This window comes from Ictidomys tridecemlineatus, chromosome 6, assembly GCF_052094955.1.
Source record: "Ictidomys tridecemlineatus isolate mIctTri1 chromosome 6, mIctTri1.hap1, whole genome shotgun sequence".
NCBI classification, from domain to species: Eukaryota; Metazoa; Chordata; class Mammalia; order Rodentia; family Sciuridae; genus Ictidomys; species Ictidomys tridecemlineatus.
The window spans coordinates 56450874-56474122 of record NC_135482.1 but is presented as its reverse complement, the minus strand read 5'-3'; the positions used below and the strand labels follow the sequence as shown (position 1 = coordinate 56474122).

At 46.1% G+C, this 23249-nt stretch overlaps 1 protein-coding gene across 1 annotated transcript; it reads right to left on the bottom strand.

Moving 5' to 3' along the window:
* Positions 1-221: 221 nt before the first annotated feature.
* Positions 222-23217, bottom strand: Myo1a (myosin IA). The gene is made up of 29 exons (XM_078053282.1): positions 22988-23217; positions 19508-22858; positions 17454-17587; positions 17235-17350; positions 16902-16996; positions 16578-16682; positions 16319-16365; positions 16157-16220; positions 15852-15950; positions 13727-13830; positions 13454-13601; positions 12878-12996; positions 12709-12795; positions 11900-11965; positions 11656-11760; positions 9562-9624; positions 9167-9367; positions 8769-8995; positions 8233-8433; positions 7920-8013; positions 7436-7585; positions 7274-7342; positions 6871-6945; positions 2673-2807; positions 1867-1973; positions 1449-1581; positions 1146-1298; positions 873-1000; positions 222-575 (listed from the first exon to the last, which is right to left on the bottom strand). The coding sequence occupies exons 3-29, from the start codon at positions 17565-17567 to the stop codon at positions 452-454; spliced, it is 3129 nt and encodes a 1042-aa protein (XP_077909408.1). The 5' UTR covers positions 17568-17587; positions 19508-22858; positions 22988-23217; the 3' UTR covers positions 222-451.
* Between the last annotated feature and the right edge of the window lie 32 nt (positions 23218-23249).

Below are 23249 nucleotides of genomic sequence, written 5' to 3'. Positions count from 1 at the left end.
GCACTGTCCCCGAAGGCCCCACCCCCACCCCTCTCTCCAAACCCCTCCCCCCAGAGCTCAGCCGGTCAAGGAGCTCAGAGACAATTTCCCTTCTTTTCCCTTATTATCCGTACTAGCTGGCTCTGAGGAGCCAGAGGGAGGGGAAAGGGCATGAGGGACAGGGATCTAAATGCAACTGTGTGGGGAGATTGAGAACAGGGACTCACCCACAATGACTAAACCTTTTTGAACCACATTTTATTAGTGGGCATAGAGGCTCAGGGCAGGAGGGAGCAATGTTTAGAGGAGAGCTCTGAAAGGGTTGGGAAAGTCCTCTTCAAGAGTCCTTCTGTCTCCAAGGCCCACCTCATGATCAGAGGGGCTAGACACAAGATGCCCCACAGAGGTAGGCCGAGGGAGTTAGTGCTGCTCCCAGAGAAAGAAGCTGTGTCTCTGCGGGAGCCTGTCCTCACTACACAGTCACCTCCAGGCCGTCACTCCCCTTCTTCTTGCAAATAAGCTTGCTCTTTTCACCACGCCCAGGGCCCTGGATGACCTTGACAGCCACACTGCTCTCCTTGAACCTCAATGAGAACCTGGAGGGGGAACAGACAGAAAAACTAAAGCTAGTGCCCCCATCTCCTTAGCCCTACTCCTACATATCCATGATGGTTTCCTCTCCTGGCCCTGAAGCCAGCACACGGTACATCCCCCACCCTCTGTGAGATGACTAAAGGTCTCAGAGAACTTGGGTAAGGGACTAAGAAACACTGCCAAGACCTGCCCTGACATAGCATCCTTCACTTTTATTGCACAAATTTCCCCGGTCACAATGACCATCAGCCCGGTCATCTGTCTTAAGCTGTCCCTCACCACCAGCTCCATGGCCTTACCTCTCAGTCACAGTGACAGAAAGCTGCCTCTGCGTGGCATCCAGCACAGCCTGGTACATTTTTGTCAGCAGTTCTATCACATGGTCACTGACCAACAGAAAGTCACCCTTGGATCCCACTGGTGACATCTTACAAGAGGAAAAAACAGCAGGAAAGGGATTCATTTTTTTCCTCCTCAGAAGTAGGTTAAGGGTTATGAAAGATCCAGAGTGAGAGGTCTGGCCCCCATCAGCCCCAGATGCCCACCCTCTTTGGCCCCATCAGCTCAGATACCTCATTCAGATGCAAACCAAAGAGTCCATCCTGGAGGCTCGTGACTGACACCCCAGCCACACTGTCCAGCCCAATGACAGTTTTGGCCTGGGACTTCTTGGTGTCTGTGAGAATCACATGCCCCCTGGTTAGGAGGAGAATCCGGGCAGAAGTCTAGGGATGGAACAGGAGAGAGTGAGGATGGGCAGGATCAGCCTCCAGTCCGTTCTACTTGGCAGAGCACACACAGCCCTGTTCTCTGCCACCCACTGGCCCCAGATCTGGATGGGGCTGTGGGGAAGAATTCAGCATGCAGGCCTTCACCTTGCCATTGCCACGGTTGACCTTCTTCACAGTCTCTGCCATCAGAATCGGGTCTTCCTCCCTGCCCTTCAGCTTCTGCAGCTTGGGGTTACTTTGCAGCCCAATGTAGTCACCACGGAATGGAATGGGGACACTAAGGACACATGGAAGGTACACAGTGGGGATACGACCTTGCACCTCCCCACCCTCAGAGTATCTATCCTAGTTCTCTGGGCCGTTCCCCCACCCTTCATCATATCCTTTGTCTCAGTGGTTCATAGATGTTATCCAGGACCAACAATATCAGCACCACTGGCAGACCTGGTAAGTCAGGGCACAACATCTGGGTGTCTACAATCCTGCCAGGTGACGCTGATGCAGGCTCAAGTTTGAGAACCACCTCTGGATGGAACTAGCTGTGCAGGTTCTGAGCCCTCACCTCTGGGGGTAGGAGGCCTTCTTGCCCTTGAACAGTTGGCTGGCACAGAGCTTCTCCCTCAGCATCTGCACCTGCTTGGGGGACAGCTGATCGCGGAACTTCTTGCACTGTAAGGAAGGGGGGACAGCAGCTAAGATCATGGAGGTGAGGGCAGGCAGAGCTGGGGAGGAAGGTAAGACATGGACTAGCACATATTAGAGGAGAAGAGGAACAAAGGGAAAAGGACAGGCACTGGACGCTTCAGAAGTATGTGCACTTCAGGAGAGGTCCAGGGCTGAGGATTGCTGAAGAGGAGGGAAGAAGCTGGAGAGGGAAATGGAAACTATCATGTATGAGCATCATGAGGCATAGGCTCAGCACACAGGGCAAGGCTTAGCTCAGACGGGGGCTCAACAAGTATTTCCTGAATAAAAGAACAAAAGTTATCACACTGAGTAAAATCAGCTAGTCACAAAAAGACAAATACTATACGATTCCAAGTAATAGGAGGTATCTGTGATAGTCAAATTCATAGAAACAGGAAATAGATTATAAGGTATGTGGGGGGAGGTAATGAAGAGTTAATGCTTAATGGGTACAGAATTTTAGTTTGGGGTGAAGAAAAATACATAATGGTGATGATTGCACAACAACATGAAGGTACTGGACACCACTGAACTGTACACATGAAAATAGCTAAAATGGTAAATGTTATGTAATCCATATTTTACTACAATAAACAAAAATGGGGGTGGGGTGAGTAGAAGAGGGAGGCAGAAGATGGAGATGAGAAAACCACAAAGGAGAGGAGAGGTGCCTGTCCTTACCTTCCATTGGTGGAAGAGCTGATGCAGCTCCTCATTAGCCCTGTTGAAGCACTTGTAGGGGGCCGCTGGCCATGTGTTGTCCAAGACCTTGGTAGATGGCAAATTGTTCTTCAGGCCCAGCAGGAATTTCTGTGCCTGGGTTGGGAGCAGAGGATTGGGAGTGGAATGATGATAAGTAACATTTCATGGCAGGCAGACTCACACCCAGATCCTGCCACTCACCAGGAAGAAGGCTGCCCCTATGAGAAGCAAGAACAGAGTCAAAGAGACAAGGAGATCTATTAACATGAAGTATAGATAGGGACTAAGAGGTGAAAGCATGAATGGAGAGTGGAGGGAGACAAAGACTAGCTTCAACCAGGGACCAGTTACCCCAGGCAGTGAAGTGGGAGGAACCAATACAAAGGCTGGTCTTAACGTATTGCTCCCATGTTTCCTATACTCTTAGCTCAGTGGCCTACAGTTGGTGGCCACTGTCTGTGCTGGCTACTCGATGGGTAGCAAATCTGCTCTCCTCTCTGATCAGTCAGGTCTAACACCTCAGTCTGCCATTCAAACTCCCCCATTTAGAACCCCATTTAGGATCCTCTGCACTTCCCTTCCACACCAACCAATAGGACTCCTTACCACACCTCTACTCAGCCCACACACTCTCCTTCCATGCCTAGCCTCCCTTAGCTTAGGTCTGCCCACCCAGATTCTGCTGCATCCTTTGAGATACAGCTCAAGCCTTCCCTGATTCCCCAGACAATAGAGTGCCTCTCCTTACTCTGAAGCCTCCTCATACTTTGTCTAGACCTCTGTGTTTACATTACAGTTATTTGTATAGAAAACATCTTCCCCTTCTAGATAGGGAGTCTTTGGGAGTAAAGATCTCATAGTACCAATTTTTTTTTCACCATTCAACATTTATTGTCTCTCTGCCTGTCACTCTTCTAGGTATGAGGACACAGCAGTGAACAGAGTTCATAAAGTCTTGATTGTCATTGTGTTTACATTCTACAAGGGGGTAGGGAAAGAGACCACAAGCGAAAGAATACAAAATGCAATATCAGATAATGCTATCTGATAGGATGCAAAGAAGCAGGCCCTGCGGCAGATATGACACATTCCAGAAACACAAAGAAAAACAGTGTGGCTGGAGTAGATTGAGCAAGAGGTAAGAAGAACCTTGGTTAGGGGCAGATCCTGAAGGACCACGTAGGTTTTGGTGAGGGTGTGGTAGCCTTTTACCATTAGAGGGCTTAAAGCAGAAGAGTAACATGATCTGACTTAAGGTGTTTTTTTCTTTAAATACCTAATATGGCTTATTTTTTATTTTGAGTTTTTATGTTTGCAGAAAAGCTAGGAAAAAAATCTATTATGAACACATGTGGGGCTGGGGATGTGGCTCAAGTGGTAGCGCGCTCGCCTGGCATGCGTGCGGCCCGGGTTCGATCCTCAGCACCACATACCAACAAAGATGTTGTGTCCGCCGAGAACTAAATAAAATAAATATTAAAAATTCTCTCTCACTCTCACTCTCTCTCCTCTCTCACTCTCTCTTTAAAATAAATAAATAAATAAATAAATAAAAATGAACACATGTATACTGTGTACCCCTTACCTAATTCCCCAACTAATAATGTTAACATTCTGCCCTCACTGTATGCTCTTTCTTATGTATACTAGCACACACATACATACTCACATAGACACAAATCCTTGCTACCCCACTATCCTTCGTAGGTTACAGATATCATGACATTTCTCCCCTAGAACTTCATCATGCATCTCCAAAGAGCAGGGATACTCTTGCACAACCATAATTCTATCACACCTAAGAAAATCCACATTCATTAGAAACACTCATCTAACAGCCATCTAGGCTCAAATGTCTCCATATGTCCTTTATAAGCTTCTAAACATGTCCTTTTTAGCTCCATTTTTATTTTTCCTGTTCTAAGATGCAATCAGATTTGATGCATGATATCTTACTGTTTAGCCTCTATAATTTAGAACAAGGACTGTTCAGTTTTTACTGCCCAGAGAACACCTAGCACCCTGTTTGTTTATGGCATAGACTTATTGAAGATAGGGAAAATAACTTGATCTTGGGTATTGCAAAATGATTGGAATTTTTATGAAAATGTTTTACTAAGACGTGAGGTTTAAAAATTATAAAAATTACAATAGACAAAGGCAGAGCACGTGGTGTATTGCTGTCATTCTGCAAGAACTGCCCAAGTCTCTTCTCATAAGCTGGCTTGGGCCACAGGACCTGAACCTGGCAAGGCCTCTAGTTACTCTGGAGTACCCAGTTCTTGCTCTGGTTTGATTTAATTCAAGAAACATTTCTAAGCATCTCTCATAATCTCCTTTGTTCCAATCAGTGTGGAACATCTGAAAACTTTATTCTTATTGCTTGTTTTGTCTATATTTAGAGAGTTCTGCCCTTCCCTATGCAGTCTCCTACCTCTTCCGCCAAGGGCCATGAGTTTCCCAGGCCTATGTTATTGTCACACAGTCTTAGGCAGTGGTTAAAAGCCTTGGAGGCAAATATTTATATCCCAGCTCTATCATTTACCAGCTATGAGACCCCTGAGTCTTAGGGGTTTTTTGTTTTGTTTTTGTTTTTAACCTATAAAATGGAGGAAAGAAAAGAGACTACTTCATAGGACTACTGAAAAACCTTAAAAGTTAAGCATATGGGCTGGGGATATAGCTATAGCTCAGTGGTAGAGAACTAGCTTGCCTATCATGAGGCCATGGATTCAATCCCCAACCCCAAATAGGGAAAAAAAAAAAAAAGAAGTTAAGCATGTAAAGAGCTTACCACATAGTAAGTGTTTAAAATATAATGGGCACATAGACTAGCCTTAGTTATCATCAAGGCCTTGGCAAACTATGGAATAGTGGGGAAACACTGGAGGAATAATGCCTAGAGTCCCTACATGCTTCTATGGTGGGGTGTGATTTATTGAAATCTGAACCCAGCAGCTCCTGGGTTGACACTCAACAGCTGCCTGATAAAATACAGGTGAAAGAAAGTGCAAGGGCCAGTCAGGAGATAGGAGCAAAATCAGATTACAGGTCTCAGGTATGGAGCAAGAAAGCACATACTCTAGAGGTGCAGACACACTGGAGCCAGCAGGAGAGGAGGCCAGGTGAGGAAAAGGCCAGGGAGGAAAGAATTTCCCCAGGAGGTGGGAGGAATCAAGACTGGGGAGACAACCCGGAGGCCCTGAGCCTCGGAACACCAGCTCCCCTCCTCAGCAGAGGGTCCCAGCCTCTCTGACAACAAAGAGAGACTCCAATGAGTAGTAAGGGTCCTAACAACTGTCCAAAATCTCACTGATGGAAGTCAGTTATAATTACTGCAGTCCTCTGGCCAATCTCCTCTCCTCCTTCCCCTCTCTGGCCTTTCCCAGGGCTTCACTAAAGTGCTGCTTTCTCCCTGGCTTCCTTTCAGACACCTTCAGAAGCACCACTGCTATCTGACAGGTGACTCCAGAAATCACACTTCTCTGTACCATTTTCCTCCCTGGAAACTGCTCACAGTTTTGTTTTGTTTTTTAATATTTTATTAGCTGTTGATGGACCTTTATTTATTTATATGTGGTGCTGAGGATTGAACCCAGTGCTGCCTCACACATCCTAGGCAAGGGCTCTACCACTGAGCCACAACCCCAGCCCCCCCTGCTCACAGTTTGAATGTGACCCAGGGCCTGGCTTCTTCCTGCCCATCCTGACCCAAGTCCTCCAGAATTGAGAGAGATCCTTCCTGAGATTCATTTTCTGACTTGCCTGATATGGATTCAGAGGGCATAGAAGGAAGATGAGAATTCCTTTACCCTAACCCCAAAGTAGATCTTGGAAGGTTGGGCCAGTTAACCCTCTGTGTGTCCTCACCCTGTCCTGATATCCCAGTCATTCCTCCAACCCATTATCCCATGGACCAGATGGCAGACGTGCTGGGACCCTTTCTGCTACAGGCTTCCAGCAGTATCCACTCAAGCCAAAATGCTGTCTGATTCTGCCCTGGGCCTGAGGCAGCTGGGGCCACTCCCCAGGCTGCTGCTCCATCCAGTCTTCTTCTAGGACTCAGGTACACACAAGCTGAGGAAGCTCTTGGGGAAAGCTTGAGTCACCTCTTCCTCTTCCAAATCTGCCCCAACCTCTTCCACCCTCCACTTCCACCCTAACACTCAGCACTTACTATGCTCTTATAGATGAAATTTGACAAGGTGAGGGCAGCTCCTGACCGGAAGTATTTTCGATAATTCTTGCGAGCCTGGTGGAGATATACAAGAAAAAAGCCAAAGTGAAGACAGATTCTGGAAGAGGTTATTTTTTCAACCATAAAGGAAGAGAGCAAGATAAAGAGCTGAAACCGTAGGGGTGGATGGGTGTGAAGTCAGACAGGAGACTACCGCAGAAGGCAGAGCCCTGCTGCTCTGACACACGTACAGATCTCCTGGACACCCTCTCACACAGGCCAGCGTGGGAGGAATGCCTGGGTGCCACAGACCCGCCCTTGGGGTTCCTTCTCCCCAGAAGCTGGCTCAATCCAGGGGAGGGGGAGTCACGTGCAGAGAGGATCCCTTCTACCTCCCCCTTACCTTCCACCCTCTCACGAAAGCCTGGATCAACAAAGCTGATGCCTTCATCCTCCCATAGTGTTTCTTTTGCTGTAGAAAACATTAGTACTGTGAGAAAAATCCACATCCTCAATCACCTCTCCCACGCTAATGAAAGGGTTGGAATTTGGGAAGCAACTGTACCTTGTTGCCCCGAAACCAAGCTGATATGAGGATCTGACTCTTCCGCATCAGCTGGTAGTGGGTTCGGCAGCGCCAACCCCGGTAAGTCTTCTGTATGAGGGTGGCCAGCTGCTGGAGCCTCAGGCGCCTCTGCTCTTCCAGATAGAAAAGCTGTGGGGGAAGAAAAGGGTGGGGCAGAGGGGCTGGCCTAGGGAAAAGTGCTGTCCTCCTGGACCCCACAGGACCACAGGCTTCCCAGCCCTCAAGGAGCTCTGCTTCAGGCAGAGGCCCTCAGAGAAGGCCAGGCTGCACATCCAGCTCCCAAAACTCAGGGCAGGGTAACACTCATGAGGATTCAGTTCCCAAGGATAGGTCTCCTGCAGACCTCCTGAGCCACTGTCCATTCCAGGTTATGGGTATCACCTTCCCTCCAGCCTTTCTTAAGTGGGATTTTGAATCCTCCACCTTCCACCCTCACAAAATGCAACAGCACTTTCTAACTCACAGTCTTGGGGCTTCTGATGAAAATCTTTGTGTTCCCAAAGGCCAGCTCCTCTGACGACATGCTCAACTCCCCCAGCAACTTCTCAACTCCCTCCCTACAGAAGCAAATGGGGGAAAGCTGTAGAGGGACATCTCAGAAGAGTCCTCTTCCACGTTGCCCCCTAACCCTTTCAGCCTCTGGGAAGAGATCTTTCGTTTCCGCCAGTATCCATCCACCAGCTTCAGGAGATATGGCTGGCGCCTCCAGAAGCCTTCCCCAGAGATGTTCTCTGTGCTGCCCTTCACTGCTTCCTAGTCTCCCCACAGTGTCTTACCTGTCTCCTCCATTCCAGTGAGGCCAGGTGCTCCGGCTCAGCAGTCGGTACCTTTCCAGGAAAGACTTGTAGCCCTGCCGGTAGGCATAGCCTGCCCTTCGCACCCGCACATTCTCCAGCAGTCCCAGGTACCGTGCTTGCACTGCCACCAGCTCTGAGGAGAACCGACCTTGCTGCTGATGCTCATTGGGCTTTATGCACCTGGTAGGAAATGGAGTAAAGTACAGGATTCAGGAGCAGATACAACTGCTGGTGGGGACTATCCTGGTCTCCACACAACTATTCTGCACACAGTCTCCTTAGCTGAAAATTTCAGTGAAAGTGAACCACTCATCTTCCCAGTTTCACTCACTACTCTGATACTATCCTCTCCACCTACAAGCCATTCAGCTTCTCATCTGGCTCTGTCTTCCATGAAGAAAGGATCTCTGACACCCTGTTCCAGAGACATCCCCCACGGACATGTTCTGCACTGCATGGAGCCTGCACATGTCATCACCTATGAAGCATGTTCCCCTGTGTGCCCAACTTGTCACCTGATGTAATTGGGGTTCTTGGAATACAGGTTCTTCATGAGAATTGCCACAGAATTCTTGAACTGGGACCCAGCAGTTGGGGGGCGTTTGAGGGATGCCTGTTTGGGATTGCCCTCAGGGAACAAGGACCGAAGGAGAGGGTGCTGGGCCTTCCACATGGCCTGGGACAAGTCTCGGAAGAGTAGGTCATTATTCTTGTCAATGAAGCTGGTCACATTGTACATTACCTATAGAGAAGCAGTTATCGGTTTAAAAATTCCACACACTGTTCCAGCACTGGGCCCTCACAGTCTTGTTGTAAAGTATTGTCAGCTCTTATCTCACCCCAAACCCCACCTCCAGCTGCCTTCAGCCTGTGCCCAGGCCCTAGTCTTTACCCAACATTTCTGCTATATCACCTTGCCCGCATAGTGGCAGATGCGAAAGCAGCTGAGACCCATGTTGTGGTCATACAGGCGCTGGGCATTCTGGGTGACTTTGCTCTCGTAGTGACTGTGGTTGCAGAAGAGCTGGTTCAGCTTCGCTAGGAAAGTAGAGTCACTGACCACCCCAGGCCGCAGGCACTCCTCATCCAGCATGGCCAGGATGCCTCGTTGATTCTGGGTCAAGGGAACAAGATCAGTGCAACCTAGACCTGATCATTCAAGATGTCCACATTCTCATCATTGCCTGCTCTAGCCCTTCATAGCCTTTGCTCTCCTTTACTATTCTTACCAAGGGGACAGTGGAGAGAAAGACAGGGGAAGGATGTTCTGGAAAGGGAGGTCCTAGAGGTAAGAAAAAGATAACTCACATGTTCAATGAGGTTACAGATGATGCCATTATCAAAATATTCCACCTTTGTCCATGGTATACCCTGGTAAGGGGAGAGAGAAATTGTAGGAGCAGATTCAAATCAAGTCTCCAAAAACCTTCCTTTTACCTATCCTACAAAGGACCATCAGAAAAGCCTATAATTCCAAGGGTCCTTAGTATGGTTCTATTTATGTCCTGTCCCTTCAAGTTGGTGGAGAATTTGAGGGGTGAGTGGACACACAATTGGCAGGAACCAGAGCCACCTGAAAGAATAGGTGAGACAATGCAGGTAGTGCAGGATGGGAGAAAAGTATAATATTTTGAGTGGAGAACAGGACAGAGATTACTCCAGTATGGGAGTGGGGAGGGATCCATGTGTCTGTGGAAGAGTAATGGCTACTCTGCTCTGACAATAAACTCTAAGACTGGAACACTTGAGCAAGAGTTTAGCATCAAAAATAAAACTCAACTGATAACACTTTCTAAGATCTACATCAGTAATTTTCAGACTTGAGAGTTCATCCTAATCACCTGGAGGGCTTGCTAAACACAGATTTCTGGGTCCCCAACCAAGTTTCAGATTCAGCAGGTCTGAGATGGTGCCCAGGAATTTACATTCCCAACATGTTCCTAGGTGATGCTAATGTTGCTGGTCTAGGACCACACTTTAAGAACCACTGATCTAGACCATACTTTGGGAAAATATAAAACTTTAAAAAGCAAAAATGGCACAACAGCAAAAGACTCAAAGACAATCGTTCTCTGCTTTAGGGAATTGTTGAGCTTCAGGCCCACAGTCAGGATAGCTCCTAATCTCTCCCAGGCTGAGGTCACTCCCAAATGTGGCTAGGGAGCACAACCCTTTCTTTTTTTCCAAGTCTTTGGAGAAAGTAGAAGGAAATTAAATCAAGTTTCTCTCCAACTTCATCCTAAAAAAATCTTCCCTAACTGGTTAAATGAATTACAATAACCTTATAATCCTGAGTAGGTATAAAAAAGTGGAAAAATCTCTTGCTAAGTGATGATAGCAAGATACACAACACTATATTTACTGCCATTTGTACAATTTTTGTAGAAAAATACATTTATATGTTGCTTGTGTCTATGCAAGAAACCTCTGAAAGGAGGCCCATCTTGTTTGCCTCTGGCACGGGATGGAAACTAGGAGGCCAGGGACAAGGATGGCAGGGAGACTTTGTGTATACACCTTTTTAAGCTTTTTGAAATCTGAAGCACGGGAATTATTATCTATTTGGTAATTTAAATTGTTAAAATAAAAATACACGAAACAACTTCAAAAACTCTTTCACACATTGTGACCATATTGCCTGAAATTCTGCCACAACAGATTCTTGAGAATTAACAAGGAATATCCCTAGGAGGGTTTTGAAGAGTGAGACAGCCATTCACACTTTGGGATGGATTAGCTCAATCAGAGAACTTTTCTAACGCCTTGCCATTGAAAACAGGAGTTTGCACTGAATCAGGGAAGGGTTATGGAAATTTGGAGCCATGGGGCACTTCCAGTGAGGAAGTCTGGAATCAGGATGCTATGAGGGGATGGCAACATCAGCAAGCGCCCAGAGGAAACAAAGGATTCTGAGATGTTGGAGAAAGGCACAGAAAGGGATGTGGGAGGATGCCAAGCCCAAAAGAAATGTCCCTTCTAAATCTGGATCACAGACTGCCATAGGCCATGCACAACTGTCACTTCATTCATGTCAGGACTCTCCACAGACACATCCTTACATCAATCTGTCCGCTGCTTGGCCTGGCCTGGCCTGGAGTGGAGGCTGGGATCACAGAGGATGGGAGCAGAGCATTAGGACTACTTAGTAATGCTGAATGCTCAGCTGTGCAAGAGAAACTTTTCATCCTTTGTGTTCCCATCTGGAGATAATTTAGAGGAAGTTGTGGTAAAGAAGAAAGGAAGATCTGGCATATGTCTGGAAATAATTAAAACAGTAAGGGGACACTGGGGATGTAGCTCAGTGGTGGAGTGCTTGTCTAGTAGTCATGCGGTCCTGGGTTTGATCCCCAGTATTGGGAGGGGAAAAAAAAAGAGTAAGGGAAGGGAGAAGACTTAGCTTACCTCTCTCTTATATTCCTCTTGCTCCTCCTTCAGGGTCAATTCTATGAATACCTGCTGCAGCTTCTCATTGCAGTAGTTGATCACAAATTGCTCAAAGCTATTATCCTGAGGGTTAAAGAGAGAGATCAGCTCACCCAAGACCTTTCCTCCCTTGCAGCCCTACCTCCATCCTCTCACATCCCCCCATCAGCCTGCCCTCCGTAATCAGGAAGCAGGCTGCTGAGGTTGGGTGAGACTCTCTCACCTCTAATATCTCAAAACCGTAGATATCCAGGACCCCCATTACCTTCTTCTTCTCTCCAATGCCTACCTGAAGAGGAGAAAAGATAAATCTAAGGTCAGGCCCTATGAGCACACCAGACCAGGCCCTTCTGGAGCAGACAGGGTCAGAGTGGGGGCAAAGAGGACTAGAATGAGTTTGACCAAGCTGAAAAGGAACTGTAGTATCTTATTCTCCTTCTCCCTCCATAAGCTGCAGGATAAGCAGAGGAGGAGGAAGGAAGAAAAGGAAGATAGAAATAGATTCCAGGATGATGTTCCCATGATATGAGGTAGAAAGACATTAAAATCCTTTCAGGATAATAACTATCTCTTATGTTTATAGAGCATTTACAATGAGCTTATTTAATGAGCTTATCATAACCTTATAAAGTATGATTATTCCCATTTTTCAGACCCAAAAAAAAATCAAATTTCAAAAGGGAAAAGCAATTACCCCAGCCTAAATTCAAGTCTCATCTTACCTGCTGCCTTTCAGTAGTAGCTTCTAAGTAGACAGTACTTTCATGTAGATAATTGCTTAAAAACAGCTTTATTTGGGCTTGGGGGTATAGCTTAGGATCTTTGTGAAATTGAAAGACCACATAGCTGGGAAGTAGATGAATCAGACTGTCAAACTCAAACACCAGTGATGTTGCCACAACACATGGAAAGGAGCTGTACCCTTCCCCCATCTTCTTTCCATCCATCTCAGAAACCAAGGAATGGAGATGGGGGCCAATGTAAGAAGCCGCAGCAGGCAGAGGGCATTGAGGGAAGAGGCCCATCACTCACTTTGATGCTCTCATTGATTCGATTCACTATCCAGTTGAAGAGGCGGCTATAGATGTTCTTAGCCAGAGCATCACGAGCATACTGAGCCTGCAGGGAGCACGGGCAACTTGGTTAGTGTGGCAGCCACAAAAAAAGACTCAAAAGCAGCCCCTTTCAGGAAAGTCCTTACCTGGATGACATTCAGTACGGTGACCACCTTTTCCTTGGCTGTTTCCATGGTCCTTGAGCATAAAGCTCTCTCAAGTTCCTCAGAATTCAAACCCACCATCTCCCCAATCTCCTGAACACCTGGAGTGATGAGGAAATAGAACCTGGCCAAAGAAGGGGCTTCCCTCTGGGGAGAGGATAATAAGTGAAGCTGTCTGTGAGACTGACACCCTGGGTCTTGCTGGGGAAGTCACTATAGCTAATTCAGAACATGGCCCTGGAGGAATGGGGGTGGGGCAGGCACTGTGGGTGTTGGGATCTAGGCACTCTGTGTGCAACCTCTACTTTAATATGAATATCTCCTGAAATAGTTGTGATTACCCCTATTTTGCATAAGAAGCAACTGAGACTGAGAAATCTTGGAACCAGTTCTATTAAACTTTACCACCTCATTGGGAGTTCTCACTGAGTCTCTGGGGGGAGAACTCAGGGGTGGGCTGCGTGAGATTCATCAGGTGAAGTCAATTATACTGGAGATGGTTAAACAGGACTCAAAGTAGGAGATTCAGGATAGGGGCTCTAGCAGGGTGGCACAAACCTTTCCCATCACGAATGCCACTTGCTGGGATTCCACTGGCCTGGAATTCATCAGTCAGTTCCACATTTCCCAGCTTCAGGACCAGGGCTGTCACCTCTAGCACTTGTCGAATTTCCTCCTCTGAGAACCCAATCACTGTCATTGCACTCTTGGGGAGAAAGCAGAATTCAAGCTGAACTAGTGGTATCAATCCAATCCCATGTTTTTCAAAGCCAGAACCTGGGCTCAAGGGACAGACTAAGAGTCTGAACCTGCCCCACATTGGTCACCCACCTGTACATCTTGGAAGTTGGAGGCATCATCCATGCCACCCACTGTGGACACTTCCTTATTCAGATAGGTATAGGCACTTGTATCCCGCTCGAGCTTCAGGGCCTCTGGGAGGGCCAGCATAGAGGAAGAGGGTTAGTACTAGGCTCTCTGTAGCCCTCTAGCCTTGACATCTTGTCATCTCACTGTCCTTGCCCTCATTGGATTCATTCCTTTATTCCTAAGGACCATTTTGGTGTTAGGCTCTTCCCTTTTCTCCTTTGTTTGAGGATTATTAATTCCTATATTGATAGATCTAGGTAGTATTTAAGGCTTGGGTATTCATACTTGTTGTTTTCCCAACTTTTATGAAAGAAAAGCTTCATTTGCCACTTCTCCCCACACTTGGGGTTTTAAACAATGAAAACAATCAAGCAAACCCTCCATCCTGTTCAGATCTCAGTGCCTTTGGGAAGACGAAGGTAAGGGAAGAAGACAATTACCTATCTTCTACTCTACCCCTGGAGCTCAAAACCTCACTCACCCTTGGCCTAGGTTGCTCATTCATTATATGTTCACCAAGCACCAACAAAGTGGCAGATAGTGTGTTCCCTGACTATGACACCTCTTCTAGAAGATTCATTCTGAGGCTGAGGAGTTGAGTTATATGGCTCTCTTATGTTCCCCTGCAGTGAATCTCTATCCTAGCCCACATCACATGGGCTGCATTTTGGTTTCTTTCTCTCTCTCCCACAAATGAGCAACCTGTGTATTTGGATTGTGTTTTTCATTTCCATATTCTATATGCCTAGCTGACAGGTAGGAACTTTTTTTCTTTTAACAAATGAATCAAGGAAATGTTAAAATCTGTATACCTAAATGTTCAAAGCTGTATACCTAAGATATTCTAATCAGGAAGCTTGAGAGGTGTCAATTATCTCTTTTGCAAATAAGCTGAGAATCAGGGAGTATGCCTTAAACTAGAGTTTAATGGCGGCTCCCTCTAGCACACAAATTTTGAAACAAGAGCCTGCTAAGGAAGGGCATCTGGAGGAAGAATGAGTCAGAAAACCTAGGGATAATGACACCAGGGAGACTCCATCTAGACTCAGCTTAAACTAACAGGTGAGGAAACAAGCTAGAAGACTCCAGTGCCTATGATTCAGACAATCCGAACATGGCTGAGACTATTAAGCCAATCAGAAGGATAAGACCTGTGGAGACTCTTGAACCATAGAGATCTCCAGGAGGGGAAATGTAGTCAGGCATAGGACCAGCAGAGAATAATAAGAAACCAAAGGGACAGATGTCTGGGGACCAGAAACTCATGGTTCTCCTAGCAAGAGAGGAAATTAGGAGGTAAATTCTAGCAGGGTCAAAGTCCCAAAAGAGCCCACAGTGATACCCATCCAGAGCCACCTCCATCCAGTCCGGCATCCAGGCTCTTCCCCAGGACAAGGCAAGGGACTCTACACCTTAATCCCCTAAAGCCATTCATACAGGTCTATTGACACCAGTCACAGTGTACTGCAATGTATCTGTTTACATGCGTGCTATAACTAGAAGACTAAGTTCTTTAAGGACAGGGCCCATGTCTTACTAAACTCTGTATCCCTAGAGGCTAACATATTCCTGATCATAGTAGGTGTTCAAGAGTTATCTGAAGAATGAACGAATGAATGAATGTATAAAACCACTTTAAACTATCTAAGAAGAGAAAATCAGTGACAGAGTCCTAGGTGAGGCTGATGTAGGCCCAGGACAGCTTCAACTAGAGTTCCTTGAAAGTTCTTGAACACTTACAACATCTTAGCTTCTTTCCAACTATAAATAAGCCCATGAAGTTGGAGGTAGGAAGGAAGGTAGGTGGGGGTGATTGTTCCATATTTCAGGCCAGCTTGGGGAAAGAGGAATCAGGCAGGACATAGGGATGAGAGTAGTGAAAAGGCAAAAAGCATATCCCTGGCAATCAATCCGCAGCAAAGGAAGAGAACAGTGGGGTCATGGGATTTGTTCCCAACAATGAGTGGAAAGGTTCCAGCTGGGGAATTCCGACAAGGAGAGGTCTGGGGGCTCAAGGGATGGGCACCACAGGGTTCACAGGGTCCTGGGGATCTGGCTTTGCCATGTGTCCGGGGAAGGCACCTACTCAACAGTTGTGCATCTGCTCCAGCCAGCAGCTGATAGAAAATGTGGAAGTTCCTTTCCCCTTTGAGCTGCTTCACCACTCGGGATTTCTCAAGCAGATCTGGCAGAAAATTAGGAAAAAAACTCCTGAGGGCCTAGGAAATACCTCGGCATCCATCTCATTCTGCCCTCAGCCCTGGTGCTCCTAATGGTTGGGAAGTTTCCAGAAGTCTAATGCTCTTCCTTCCTACAGAAGTAAATGAGCAGAAAGGGATGCTGCAGGGCAGGGACAGGAGAGTTGGTGAACAACATGGGGAAGACACATACAGTTTGTGATGACGCCGCCAAGAGGAGATCCTTTGAAGTCAAACTCAATATCCATGTATTTTCCCTTCAGAGAGAGACCAGAGAATGACTTTGCTTCTCTCCCTCTCACCACCCTGTCTTAATTCCCCACCTGCTCCTCCCAGGCTGGCCATATTCACTCACAAATCGAGAGGAGTTGTTGTTGCGAATGGTCTTGGCATTGCCAAATGCTGCAGGGATAAGAGAGGGCAAGTGAGGTGGCTGAGGGGAGAGAAAACTCCAGAGAAGGGAAGGAGAAATCCTCATGCCATTCTCAGTTTTCAGGCTAAACAGGAGAAAATGGTCTTGGAGCACTGGGGAAGTGGGTCTAGGTCTGAGGGATTCTGGGGCTGGGGACTGGGGGAATGGGGGGAATGAAGAGGGCAGAGACCAGAATGCTCACCCTCCAGCACTGGGTTTGACTGAAGTAGCTGTTCCTTCACAGAGTTCACTTGCTCCCCTTTCCCACAGACGGCAGCCACATAAGACATCACTAGCTTGCTAGCCTCTGTCCAGAAGAAACTCTTACTCAGGGGTCCACCCAAGACTAACCCATCCTCCCACCTTCCTCCTTAACTTCCCTCACCCTAGCACCTCACACCCCCTTGGAGTCAGAAAGAGTGGGAACAAAATCTGAGTTGGAAGGAACAGGGCTGGGTTTGGCTTGGAAAGAGGTAAGGAGGAGGTTCCAGAGGTGACTCCAAGGCTTCCTGGCCAGGTGCCTCACCAGTCTTCCCAGCTCCACTCTCGCCTGTGATGAGGATACACTGGTCTAGGTCCCGGTCCCTCAGTGATTGGTATGCCACATTTGCCAAAGCATAGCTGGTAGGGAGGAAGTGGGCTATGACTAATGGGAGGCCAACCCAAGACACCAACTTCACTCAGTCCCTAGCACTATGCTTATTCACCCTCCCCAAATGGGTCAGATCAGATAAGAAACAATAGGCCTAGGAAGGAGCCTCCAGAGGGCCAGGGGAGAAGGCGGTAGCTGGTGAATCCTCTTTAGGGGATTGCCACAAAGCTGGGAACTTGTCAGTCTTCCCTGGGTCCCTCTACTCACATATGGGGCTTTAACTCATAGAAGGTATAGTCCTGGTACTTGGCAATGAACTCCGGGCCATAGATGGGCAGCTGTTGGTAGGGGTTCACTGAGATCACCACGTTCCCAATGTAGGTCTGGAACCAGGAAGAAGGTGAAGGGAATGAGGTGGGTGGGTAAGGGATGGGAAACATGAACTCTCCAACACACCCTCAGCCAGGGCACCCACAGAAAACTAACATAAATCTCCTTGTTCTCATAACGAAGCTGAAGGTTCTTGAGCAGAGACTCCTCCTCCAGGGGTTCCAGGAGGACAAGGTCCTCCACGCCAATGGTACCTTCTAGGATAGGCATGTCCGGAGGAGCTGTGGATCCTAGGAATAAAAGGGCAATTTGTTGATGTCTACTTAGCTTAAGAGGCCACATGAAGGGAAGAGGGCAGAAGGACCTGGGAGCTTTCCTTTCCCCCTGTCCAGAAGAATCCCTATCTAAAAGGGCTTTTGGGCCAACCAGGAAGGCCAACATTCTCTGTGGGATGTAGGGGGAACCCTCTGCTCCTGAGGTGGAAAGGACAGAACAACCCGCCTCTGATCACCTGGGGAAGAAGAGCTGCCAGCGATGAGGGAGCAGAGTTGTGCTGGAAGGAGAGAGGGCTGAGGAGGAGAGGGTTAAGCCACAGCCAGGTAGGGAAAGCTCCCTCCCTCCTGCTCTGAGGCCCTAGCCAGCACCCCGACTCTGCTCAATCCCCTACTTCTCCAAGCCCCTATTCCAGTCAGCCAACCCCATATAAGTAATTCAGGAGCTCTTCCAGAGGTCTCTCCTCCCCTGCCATTGTTACAACCAGCTTCATTTTTATTTATTATTATATTTTTTTGTGGTACTAGGGATTGAATCTAGGGCCTCACACATGTTAGGCAAACAGTTTATCTCTGAACTACATTCCCAACCCCCTTTTTAAATTTTACTTTGACATAGGGTCTCAATGAATTTCCCAGGCTGGCTTCAAACTTGCAATGCTCCTGCCTCAGCTACCCCGAGTTGCTGGGATTACAGGCATGTGCCACTATGCCTCACTGAGCTTCAACTTTAAATGGCAAGTCAAGCAGGCAATGAATTAGAGAACAGAGGCAGGAGTACTCTGAAAAATATTGGAATTCTTACAGGTACAGTAGCACAGGCCTCTAATACCAGCAACTCAGGAGGCTACAGTAGGAGGATCTCAAATTCAAGGCCAGCCTCAGCAACTTAGCAAGACACTATCTCAAAAAATAAAAGCTCCTGGGTCAATCCCCAGTACCAAAATCAAACAAACTGGAATTCCCTATAAAAAATGAGAGTAGAGTTTGCTTCCCCAATTAATAAATAGCTGTCAGGCCTCTAGATGTCCTCTATTTTTCCATCTCCAGTTTTTACACCCATTCCTGTAAACTTCTGGCATGGACTTTGTCCAGAAGGACACACCCAGCTTTTCAGTAGCTGGTAGGTGGGCAAGGAGGTAAGCTACAGGGAGAGTGGGGGCTGGGCCCCCATGCAGTAGACACATGGCATGACAGGTATTCTCTCAGGAGGAAGCCCAGCCCTCTTCAGTCTTTCCTGTGGAACTGAGTAGGCGGGGTGGCCTTGTACAGGACAGCAGTGTTTGTACAATGGTCAATGCCACTCCCAAATAGGAATAAGAGAGACACATTCTCCCACTCTCCTGTATCTTAGAACCTGAATGGGGGAGGGGAGGAGAGGGAGAGAAATGAAAGGTGGGGCAAGAAGGGATGGGGCTTTCTTCTTTCCTCAACCTGCTTCCCCTAAGCTCCAGTAACTTCCTAGACACACCTAAGGAGGCAATAAGAATACTGATAAAAGCAGTCTCCAGAAATCATGCAGCATTTACCATGGGCCAGGCTGGGCTCTAAACACTATGCAAATACTAATTGATTTGGTGCTTAGAGTATCCTGATGATACTATGGTTATCTCAGATTTTCCAGATTAAAAAGAAAAAGGGGCTGGGCTACGGTGTAGATCAGTGGTAGAGAACTTGCCTACCACACACAAAGCCCTGGGTTCAATCCCCAGTACTGCAACAACAACAAAACAAAAACAAAAAACGCTGAATCTTTGAAGTAACATGGAAGGGTGAGAAGCAGAAGGTGGGTTAGAAAGAGGCATTTTCTTTGGGTTTGAATTTGAGAGGAGTGGGAATTTAATTAGTTGGAGATAGAAAAGGGAAAAGGAAGAAGGCCTCAAGTGGGGCACCCCAAGGTGTGAAAGAGGAGCAGTGACGAGTCAAGGCAGGACTTACCACACTGGTGTAATTCAGCGTCCCTTGGAGAATGGTGAATGAAACCCCAATTTGACAAGAAGCAGGCAGGAGTCCCAGGTGCCAAGGGTGGAGAGGTATCTCAATTAACAGGAGCTGTCCATGGTGTCAGAAAGCCAGGAAAGTGGTTGATCTTTTTCTAATGTCCACTCTTCTGACCTTCCTTTGTGCTGCTTCCTTTAGTCCAGGTTCCCTATGCCAGTCAAGCCAGGAGGGGCTGGGAGAGATGGCTGCTCAGCACAAAGTCCGAGGCTTTTCCTGCTTAGGGTGTGGCTCACTTAACCCTTGCAGGTCTGCCATGCTCAGTCTCACCTGGCTGGATTTCATTGAGAGTTCTTGCTCCATCCTCTGTCTCCAAAATTTGGAAGTGAAAGTAGGAAAAATGAAATTCATAGTCAAGGGAAAGGTTTTCCAAGGAGAAGTCAGGAATTGTGCCAAGGAGGAAGGCAGGCTGGAATATCTTCCTAGCAAAGAAAGTACTTCCCTCCAGCCTCCCTTTCCTATTTTATAGGGAGGGAGTCATAGGTTATTCATGATATTATTTGGGGAGTTAAGCAGACAAAATTCCCAAATCTTTCTCTAGTTTCCTCTGCCTGTGAATCAGAACTCGTCACAAAGAAAAGATTCAAATATTATAATTCACAGTAGTAATATCTCACATTTGTGTGGACATCACAGTTTCACTGAACTCCCGACTATCTCTTCTGCGTAGCCCCACCCTATGATAAGGCAATGCAGACTCTCCATTCAAAAGGCAAACACGGAGCTCAGAAATATTAGTCCACAGTTACACATGTCAGATCCAGGAACAGAATGCACCGTCCTAAATCTATCCCAAAGTGTAGTTCACATCTGATGTTTGTGATTTTTTTTTTATTTGTAGATGGACAGAATGCCTTTGTTTATTTTCATGTGGTGCTAAGGATCAAACCCAGTTCCTCATATATGCTAGGCAAGTGCTCTGCCACTGAGCTGCAGCCCCAGCCCATGATGTTTGTAATTTTAATCCTTCTTCAGATCTAGGAACTGAATAAGACTCTGAGATGGTGTTTCCTGCGCATTAGCCTAGCAGAAAGTAGCTCCCTCTGATAGATAAAAAGCCTATCAAACCCAGTTTCCCAAGCACCCTCTCATCTACCAGAAAATTCCTAAACAGCAGGCCTCTTCTGCTTGCCATCCTCTCTCCCAGGCATGCACAAAGAGCAAATTGGGTAATTACACACACTTAACTAAAGATAGAGACTTGATTCTCCAACTCCCAGCCATGGCTGCTTGGTTCAAGGTCCAAATTCTATTGCTCTCACAGACACACTCTGCAGAAGCCTGGGCCATCAGCAGTTCCATTATCAACCTGCCCTTACATAATTTATTGATCCACTGTATCTACTTGAAGTGGGGGAAAAGCAAGGAAAAAAGAAAGAGAAAGCTGAGTGGAAGTGAGTTAAAAACATTATCGCTGTTAAAGTGGAGCATTACCACAGGATCGGAGGCAGAAGTGACTAAAGATCCCATTTTTTAGTGGAGGAAACAAACCTAGAGTGAGAAAATTATTTTTCCAGAGCCACACCACTGCAAATCTGACCAAGTACTAAACCCAGATCTCATGTTCTCTTGGCCAGGAATCTACAGTCACTTGGGATGTAACTGTGTACTACCCATTCATTTATTTGAGTGTTTACTATGTGATCTTAGGAGAGAAGTGACTATAAAATGAAATGGCAACCTTGGGTTTTAAAACAATGGTATGAACACCACAGCCATAGCAACCAAGTATGCTAGTCTGCCTAGGAAACCTGATAGGTCCCACCCACCTGGAGGTATGAATTTGGGTATCAAAGTCCTGGGTAAAATGGAACATGTAGGTCACCCTAAATTAGCAAGGTACAAAGAAACACACCCAAGTCTGCAGGGATTTCAAGATCTATTCATCTATCAAAACACGTCCTAAGGTAGGAGGTACAGAGGGATATAGCATTGTAATCTCTTTCTAGACAAAACTGAAGCAAATGGAACTTATTAGCTTATTCTTCTACTGAGTCCTAAACCACCCTACTTTGCCCCATTAAAATGTCCAATCTGGAATAGCTCTTTGGTAGAGTACTCCCTTAGCATTTGGTAGGCCCTAGGTTCTCCTAGCACCAGGGGAAAAAAGGTCTGATCCATGTAATAGGCATGAGGAAACTTTTTGGAGTGGTGGAACATTCTATATCATGATTGTGGTAGTTGTTATACAACTGACCCTGTCAAAATTCAGCAAAACCATATCTGAAACAGATAAATTTTATTATATAATAAATTATACTTCAATAAAGCTGGCAAAAAATAAAAAATAAAAAGCAAACAAAGAAGAAACAATTCCAAACCCTATCTTGTGGATTTCTAATAAAGCTGGAAGGGCAGCAATCTGATTTAAACCAATTCACTCAATAATTCTGAGATATAAACTTTTTCAAAGATGTTATACAATAAAAATACCTTAAGTTTTAAGATATGATGGGCAAAATATTTGGTAGTAGTTATGCAATAAAAATACCTAAAGTTTTAAGATATGATTGGCAAAATATTTTGGTTCTCATAAGTTATCTGATGTCAATTAGTAATACTTGTTTTGTGTCAGGCATCAATCCAAGTACTTAACATCCTTGCTAGACAAAGTGAGGTCCACAGACCAGCAGCATCTAGACCACCCAGAACCTGATTAGAAATGCAGAATTTGGGGCACAGATAAACATAGTGAATTCAGACAAACATAGTGAATCAGAATTTGCATTTTAATAAGTTTCCCCAAATGATTCCTATGCATGTCAAAAGTTTAAGGGCTGCTTTATGCATCCTGGTCTTTTTCTATCTTCACTAAAGCTCTGTGATGTAGCCATCTAGAAATTATGCTTCAAATTTTTATTAACTAAACCATTAATGATCGCTTATGTCTCTTAGTTACCTAGTTAGTATGGAAGGGAAAGGAGAAAGGGTGTCATCAGTGTGCATTCATCTACATAAATTTAGTCTGTATCCTATTTTCTTATTTTGCCAATTTTCTCTTTTAAAAAATATGGACAATGGATTTCCATGTAGTCTAAGGAAAAAGAGAGAAGATAAGTACAGAATTAATACAAATGCCATAAAGAATTCTCAGAATGAAGAAAATAGATAATACCAAAAAGAAAACGGAAGACCCCAGACTCCTACTACAGAAGGGGGCCTAGACATAATTGAAGTTTTTATTCCATGGCCCCTATTACAACAGCGCTGCGTCTTCTTTCACCCTTCACACATCTCTTGGCAGGCATCCCATAGCTGGATCCACTGAACCCACAGGTCTCCCCAACAATCCTAGTGGAAAAACATGAGATACTTTATACTATAAATAAAGAACTAAAGCACAGAGTAGTTCTCTGGACAAGGAGTAACCTTTACTTTGTTTTTTTAAGAGACTGCACAGTAGTACAACCTGCTACTTACACAAGAATGTTCTTTGTAACTCAGTGGTAGAGCGCTTGCTTGCCTACCATGTGCAAGGCACTGGGTTCAATTCTCAGCACCGCATATAAATAAATAGAGGTCCATTGACAACTAAAATGAAAAAAAAAATGTCCCTTAGAGATCTGTCACCTGGGAAGGGTGACAATGATGGAAGCAGAAAGACTCAGGATGGGGGAGGATGGTTAAAAAGCAAAGGGAAACTAATGGTATGAACACTGAGGAGTAAATTGCTGATTACGCA